The sequence below is a fragment of the Siphateles boraxobius genome, unplaced genomic scaffold (assembly GCF_051911475.1).
Source record: "Siphateles boraxobius isolate OS27281-9 unplaced genomic scaffold, OSU_SipBor_1 56, whole genome shotgun sequence".
Classification (NCBI taxonomy): Eukaryota; Metazoa; Chordata; class Actinopteri; order Cypriniformes; family Leuciscidae; genus Siphateles; species Siphateles boraxobius.
The window spans coordinates 1,483,015-1,491,694 of NW_027509182.1; the positions used below are offsets into that span (position 1 = coordinate 1,483,015).

General features: G+C 36.9%; 1 protein-coding gene across 8 annotated transcripts in view; it reads left to right on the plus strand.

The window, feature by feature from the left end:
* Positions 1-1,489, plus strand: part of pik3r1 (phosphoinositide-3-kinase, regulatory subunit 1 (alpha)) — a 36,299-nt gene extending 34,810 nt beyond the window's left edge. For all 8 annotated transcript variants that reach the window (XM_077206350.1, XM_077206351.1, XM_077206355.1 and 5 more), the window contains one exon: positions 117-1,489. In XM_077206350.1, coding sequence (XP_077062465.1) covers positions 117-306 — 190 coding nt within the window. In that variant the 3' untranslated portion in view covers positions 307-1,489. The remainder of the gene's footprint in view (positions 1-116) is intronic.
* Positions 1,490-8,680: the final 7,191 nt, after the last annotated feature.

Below are 8,680 nucleotides of genomic sequence, written 5' to 3' on the forward strand. Positions count from 1 at the left end.
CTATTGACATTTTTTGCAATTCATTGACTACTAAGTTGAGACTCTAAGAGTGCATGTTGAAAAGGGACATTTCAAAAGGCAATGATGACTAAAACCATCTCTTTGTCTTCTCACAGTGTGGATGGTGAGGTCAAGCACTGCGTCATCAACAAGACACCAACAGGATATGGCTTCGCTGAGCCCTACAACCTTTACAGCTCTCTAAAAGAACTGGTCTTGCACTACCAGCACACATCCCTTGTTCAGCACAATGACTCTTTGAATGTCACGTTAGCATACCCTGTCTACGCACACCAGAGGCGGTGAGGACTTGTGAACACACCCTTGGGACTCGTTACAAACACGGGAGTTGAGGAAGGGCCTCCCCTTCAAATGGAGATGCCTACAGTAAGGCTGCTACCTAGGGCTGCTTTTTGCCTTGAAACGGCTTGTCAGAAAGACAAGAAAGCAAAACACAAAATGAACATTACAGCCAATGAGACTTTTTGCCAGTCTGAATGTAGTTTTAAACTAACTCTCCAAAAATGGAGGACTTTGGAGTTCGGAGGCCTTTTCCAAATGGTGCTTGTTCATTTCAAAGCTTTACCAGCTGCTGGAATGTGGAACATTGATTAAACCTTGAGTAAAATTTTTTTTTTTTTTTTTACCTCTTCTACACCCTACCTGCTCAGTTCAGGTCCCCTTTTTGTGTGTATGTATGTGTTTGTGTGTGTACGAGAGAATGTGATATGACCAAAACTCACAGTATCTGAAAGCTATCGGGATGTTCAACATGTTGGTGTTAAACTTTCACGAACAGACCATGGAATCAGCTGATCAAATGTAGCAAGATGGCACTTTCGAAACAGTATCTACTAGTTTTCCTGTAAGAGACTCCTACTCAAACTTTGAAATGACACGTCTCGCCTGTAACAGCGCGACGAGAAGCGAATGAGATGCTTGGCATTTCCTTTGCAAGCATTATATTGACGGACTCTAAATCCATTTCTGCTTTTATGGATTGGCACGAAAGGAACTGAAACGGATTTTATGCTGTACATACATCAAAAGCTACGTGACGACACCATATTGTACCAAAAATGCAGTTCTTTCTCAGTTGTATTCTAATCTGCTATGCAAATTCTGTATTTTCTGTCTTCTCTGCAGAGTTGTGATTTTATTTTACATGTTGCTATCCATAATATAAACTTGTTTTTATTGCTTAAAGTCTTTTTGTATGCATCTAAGATGATATTTTAAGTCTCAAAATGCCAAGAAAGGTGACTTCAGTTTTACAGAAGGAGTGAGGAAAAAAGTACTTTATTACATATTTCTTTATCAGCCGCTGGTAAAATTAAAGAGAGAGTATTTTATTAGTCTTTTTCACTTGGAGCTGATTTTCTCTTGGGCAGATCCTGGAGGACATTAGTGCTGCTTCTGTCTTCATTAATAGTGATATATATCTGAACTAGAGCAAACATTAATGAATAAACCATGACTTTTGAAATAACTGCAACTGAATGATCAATGTCACAACAACACAATACTGCAGGTTCTCAATCAAATATAGACGTTTATTTTGTGATATTCTTCCCATAATCAACAGCGTATTGATTTGATCCTCTGGAGTGATGGGGGGGGGGGGACTATCATTTAGGTGATAGACATGACCCTCTCTTATATCTTGTCAACAGTATTTTTTTCTGTATCAGAAAATCCTTAATAGTGTTTACAAAGATGGATCAGCTCAGTTCGACTAGTACCCAACGTTATAGTTTGTGCCACATTCTCTAAAACGCAAAATTTTGCTACAAAGTCAGGGGAGCCTACCAGCTTGATATTTACAGCTAGCTGCAATATTTCCACTTTATTATCAGCGACGTCATTATTGCTTTTGTCTTCTGCTCTCGTCTCACTTGGCAAATCCATTTGATGTTTAACTAAACATCAATTTGACATCAGTAATTACTTTCATTAATATATTTTGAAATCGTTTGACTCCTTGTTTTAACTAGGCCCGATTGCCTTAAAATTATTCAGTTATATGTTTAAGCAGACAATGCTGTTGACTCCACCATTTTGAGTTTCTTGAATAATGGATGGAATGATAATGCTTTTTTAAAGCACGTCTATATGCACAATTGTCATATACTATTATGATTTGCCCAACGAGTTCTCAAATGATAAGGTTATTAGACCAAGTAAACTACATTGATGTTTGAGGTAAATATTTGAACTTCACATGCCAATTCTTTTCAAACTTTTACAGCTTGTGTTTTTTAAAATCTAAGAATCGAATTCTACGAATTTATTTCAGTTGAATCTCTGCAAATGTCCCTCTAAACCTACACTCAATTTCCATGAAAAAAAGAGTCTTTCATGGTATCTTATCTGGGGCTTTTTTCTTTTCTGTCTCCCATTTTTCTGTTCAATGTTTAATGTTTTTTTTTTTTTTTCAACTCTCGCTAAAGCCAACAAACTTCCATTTTTCACATTACCGCGACAGTTTGCTGGCCCTGTTCTAAGAATTTTGTGAATCCAGTTTTTTTTTTTTTTTTTTATTGTATTGTATTGATTTACAGTCATTGTTAACACAATGTTGAAATTGAGATTAACCAGTGTGTTACAGTTCTAAAAAAAAAATTCAGATCTGTATTGGCTTTTTTAAGATAAATAAATTTGTTTTAGAAAAAAAGTCTTTGGTGTTTTATGATAATTTCTAGTCTGTTCTATAGATGTCTAGCATTTGACTGTTGAACTCCATTTACTGTTTCAGAGACTTGAGGTTATGCAAATGTTGTGGTGTGATATGATGCACGACATTGATGTCACCAGTCACTAAATGGGCTGAAGGTTATAGAACATTTTGTTCTCACAGTTGCTTTTTACTTTTTTCAGTTCTTTCCTGGCCAAGAAATTCGTGAAGTTATTTCACTAAAGGGCCTAACTGGTTCTTCCGAGATTTTCAAAGGTGACAATCCAACAACAAACATGGTTTGATTTTCGAAACACAAAGTGTTGTTATTACCATGACCCACATTGGCCCAATAATGCAAAAGTATTGACATGACAAGATGAATAGGAAAATGAACAATGTGACTTAGCTTCAAACAAGTGACAAGTACATTCTACCAAATGCTTAATTTGAAATGTAAAGAAGTGGCACAACTAAATTGACTTTAGGAATACACCGATATTGACCAATGGGGAAACATAAAATATGTATACTATTGGCAGATGACCAATATATTGAACAAACGTAATTGTACATTTTATTTTATATTTAGCATATATTTATATTTATATTTTTCCTTGCTACATGTGACCCTCCAATTGAAACTCACTGGGTTGAAGTATTTTCAGTAACACTTTATATTAGTTATGTTAAACTATTCTGCAGTTAGGGACAGGTTTAATTTATGGTTGGTTTAAGGGTAGGTTAAGGTGAAAGGGAAGGGTCAACAGTGTAATTATAGAGGTAATTACAGAAATTAATTATGGCTATAATTACATGAGGGTATTTTTTTGTACACAATAAGCACATTGTATACTTTTATTAATTTAAATATTGGTACATAGTAAAGACACTTAACATACAAAGACAATATTTTCTATAAACTGATAAAATGAAGAAAAAAAATACAATTTCTTTAAACAACAAATGTAATATACATTTCTATAAAAAATACAAATGGTTAAATGTCTTTTGTATGCATACTGTTTTTTGTTTTGTTTTTACTGTTCTGATATGAAAAAAAAAATACAGTATGCATACAAAAGACATTTAATCTGCCACATGTGCATAAGGGAAGAAACGGTCTGGCAACTTCTTGTGTCCCTGAAATACTCCAAAGTCATATTGATGAACTGCTGAAAGGGAATAATTTTGAGAAAGAGATTTAAATAGCACACGCTGCATTCGTGTCCCCCTCTTACAATAGTGTGTACAATAGTACCTTCTAAAACCGGATGTCAGATGTTTTCAAATGTGATTGACATCTCAACAGCAACAATTACTGCAGCTCTTACCCTTTGAATTGCTCAAGAAAAAAAAAAAACTTTGATATTGCAAGATGTGAGAAGTGGCTTTGAAAGTTGTGACCCATTTTCTGTTGTACTATAGGATCTGGTTGACCATGCAGTTCTTTACAAAGGCACTCTGTAGCAAGAGTTTGTGAGACGGAAACAGTAAACCACAGACATGAGCAGCGTCAAATTCACTGTTCTCAGAAAAAAGAGAAGAGTGTACACCCGTACTCTCACATTAAAACAAATATTCTGATATAGATGCATGCCATGCATTTTCCACCATGATGTCACACATGATTCTTATACATTAATCTTTGCATTGATCAATAAATGAAAAAAAAAAAACATTACTGCATTGTTTTGTTTTAATATTTTTATTTATCATTGTACTAAGTCAGTGCACGGGTTTGGTTATTTGGCTTAAGTCAAGTCAAGTCAACCTTTATTTTTATAGCACATTTAATAACAACTGAAGTTGACCTAAAGTGCTTCACAGATCAAGCAAGAATACATAAACACATTTAAATACAACATCATTCATTCTATCAGCTTCAAAAACCCATTTCATGATCTATTCAAAAGTCAAAGAAAACATATGTTTTTAAAGAAAACTTACAAATGGCTAGCAATGAAGATGACCTCACAGGGAAAGGAAGACTATTCCATAATTTCAGACCCTTCACAGAAAAGGCACGGTCACCCTTAGATTTATAACGGCAACGAGGAATCGTCAATAGCAGTTGGTCAGAAGACTGCTCTAGTTGGAGAGTAAGAGTGTAAAAGGTCACTAATATATTTGGGTGCGAGACCAAATAGTGCCTTGTAAGCAAAAGTCAACATTTTTAAATAAATTAAGGTTAAACACTAAAACCAGTTAAAAGTCCTCTTTGGCTAAAATGTAATATTAAAAACATAACTAACATTGTTAAAAATTAAATATTTAATTAAGATGACTTGAAATGTTTGGTACCTGTGTTGAAGAAACGGACCAGCCTAGTGACAAAGAGGTTCAAATAGGAAATGGAACTGTTCTTATGGGAATTCTAAAGGAAGTTACAATGTACCAACTTTGATGTATTAGAGGGACATAGGAAAATGTGATGTCTTGATCAATGTGACTTTCGTCTGTTAGAATTATTTTTGCGTTCACTAAAATGTATCCATGTCCATTCCAGGCTTTGTGTTGTTATTGTTGTCATAATTTGTATGGTTTTGTTTCTCTTTTTTGTTTTTGATGGTGCTTGCCACCTCCTATTAATTCAGTGTATGTCTTGTCTAGTGAGTTTCTTGTTTCTTATTGTACCCAGGAAGTGTGGTGTTGTTTTTGGTCCTCTGTCAGTTTGAGAGGCTCAAGCATGATGTCTCTAGGAATGCTTACTATTTCCCATTATTTAACCTGAATGGAATATGATTCTTGATTTTTTTTATCTGTTACAATTTATTTATCCTCTAATGAGGCTTGAGATCACTTTTTTTGCTTGCTTAAGCAAGATTCAACAAAGACTGTCACAACTGAAGACCATTTTGCTCCCTGTTTATGGCTATGGTCTTTTTTGTTGTTGCAAATTGCTAAAGCTCTTAAAAGATTCATCACAGCAACATTGCAGGTGCGGAATGGCATGCAGAAAAGATATCTGGAGTATGACTCTGAGATATGACAGACTGAGATTGCATCACTTGTCTAACACGTAAAGTTGCAGTCTGATTGTGTTCGTCAATATATTGGGTTTGAGGTGATATGTAGTTCCCTTTCAGTCAGTCACGTTCGACGTTACGTCAGAATGACTGACGAATTGTGATCTCACCTGAGCCCAATCACTTCCGAGTGTAACTAAGCAAGCCAATGCACATTGGCAGGCGAGATTTGCATTGCGCATCCTTCCTTGCGAAGCGGGTATTTAAGAAAGAGTGCGTGCAATCGCACGTTCAAGCTTTCGCTTCAGAGCCGAGCGTTTATTCTGCTCTACAATCATCAAGAGTGTGCTACGAGTAAGAAGCTCGTCTAGGCAAGTGTTGATGGACGCCATGGTCCTCCTGCAAGTCTATCAGGCCAAGGCACTCAAAGAGCTGCACAAGGGTAGTTCTGACCAGGGTTGGATGCAGGAACTGCCCACAGCGACGGACCTCGCTCTACGTGCGACGAAAATCACCGGGTGGTCTCTGGGTTAGACGATGCCCACACTTTTGGTCCAGGAACGCCACCTATGGCTTAACCTGGTTGATAGGAGGGAGACCGACAAATACAAATTTCTCGACTCCTCAATCTCCCAGGCGATGCGGGAGAGAACTTCTCCTAGCAGTTCTTGGCTGCACAGAAGCAGACTTAGGCGATCTGGCACATCCTGACAGGCTTCTGTCTGCACCCTGCCACCGGCTGCAGCGCCCCCGCCTGCTCCTCCTTCAGAGAACGGGGGTTACAATAGTAACCTAGACGTTCCTCTTTCTTTTCGCAACCTTTACAACAACATTAATACACGTGCACAAAACTAGGTCCATATAGAAATGGTTTATTGAGTCTGTTGTAGATGAACTAGCCTAAACAAAGGCCCAGACCTGAATACATTTGATATGAATTAAGTGAGTCAAGCCCAATGCCAAATACTGACCTCCATGATGCATTTGGTTCTGAATGGGAACAAATCGCTGCATCCATATTCCTTCCAAAGTCTAGTGGTAAGACTTCCTATAAGAGTGGATGCCGTTAGCTTACTTTTAATGCAATCAACAAACAAACATTTGTGGTGTTAAGGTGCCAACGCATACTTTTGGCTACATGGTTTGTAGATAGTGTATAGATTGTACATGGGATTACAGATGATAACAGTTTGCATATTTAAGATTAATGTTTCTAATCTACATAAAGTGATTTATAACTGAGATTTATGGAATATGGAGCTTATGACAGGCATAAACATCAACTTATAGTGTAACTAGTCCTTCCACAACATCTGTAATGCATAAAAAAAGAAGAAAAAAATTAGGCCCATTAAGTATTTTGTAAGGTCATTTGCGATAAATCTTCACAGAAAAACTTTTTTTTTTAAAAGCATCGTCCTTCTCAGTTCTTTGTACTTTTTATGAACAAAACAGGGTTCTAAAATCGAATTTGATTTGTAAATAGAACACTTTAAAATTAAAAAAATGTTATGATGTAAAAAAATTTACAAAATATGATATATACTCAATGCATAATTTCTAGATCAAATTTGTGGTATTGACCATGTGAACTTTGAACAGATGGCCAAATGTTCTTACTTCCATTGAAGCACAAGATGTTCTTTGGATCATTCTCAAATCATGCCTGAGAACATGATGATCAGGTTTGTACACAAAGTTCATGCAGTTGAGTGCTGCTTTCATTAAAGCAAAAGAGACATCCATGTTAATTTTCTTAATTCAAAACTTAAATTGTATTTCTGAAAGAATTTGTACTAAATTAGTTAATACAAAACAGACAAATTTAAACAGGAGGTCTCAACATTTGGAGCTCATTCTACATCTCATTTTAACGGTTTGGTTGCTGTAATGTATCTTCGACTAAGCGGCTGATCTGTTAGTAAAGCTGAGAGGCTCAGATCTACATGAGCTTCATAAACGTCAGTGTGTCGAGCTGTAATCTCTTACTGTTAAATTTTCATTAGAGACTTGCACTTCCTGGTAGCTCTCAACCTACTTTCAGAGGGCAGACTCTCCACTTATAGCCTGAAAAAACCTGATCAATCCAAAGCATATAAAAGCTTTTAACACCAACTTGAATTCAGCAGCACATCATCCAGTGTCAGCCAACACGTGTGTGTGTGTGTGTGTGTGTGTGTGCGTGTGCGTGTGTGTGTGTGTGTGTGTGTTTGTGTGTGTGTGTGTGTGTGTGTGTGTGTGTGTGTGTGTGTGTGTGTGTGTGTGTGTGTGTGTGTGTGTGTGTTGACTTGGGGGGGGGGGGGGGGGGGGGTTGACTTGCTATGCCAGTGATTGCTGGTTGAAATGCTCTTTTGACAAATCAAGCAGCACTGGCACAATGCATTTTGTAATTTTGCTTTGGGCTTCTGCCATTCTGCTATAATAGCATTGATGTTCGCAGGGCCCATTGATGTGTGGGGCCCTAGGCAAGATCAGGAAAATACTTTTACTGATACTGATACTTCTACAGTATATATAACCACAAACATGACAGATGTACTGGAAAATGAATCACTAAAAATAAGCACACTGTGCAAAGGTTGTTGACAAATAGCATGTACATTTTTTAACATTAAAAAAGGCGCAGCGTATATTTTAGGTGCAATGACTGTGCCATTGATTTGTCACCATCATGTTCAGTTAGTTTCATTTTCATGGACTTTTAGTTTGCACTCATCAGTTTCCTGTCTCCTTCTTCTCAGTTTCCAGCCACTAGTTTGTCTCCTTGGTTACTCATTATTTTCTAGTTAGTCTCTATGGTAACTCATCAGTTCCCGAATTTGTATTGTTTGTATCGTTTGTTCTCATTAACTTTTACTCTGAGTTTGGTTAAGGTTTCCGTTCTGTTGATAAAGTCTATTTGAATAAATCTTCTTCGTCCTGCCTTCTATACCACGTTTGGAGGTATTACAGAAGAACCGAATCCACAAAGATAAGACAAATATGGAGATTGCTGTGGCATTTTCCAACTTCCTTTTGTGGAATACGCCTGTCATTT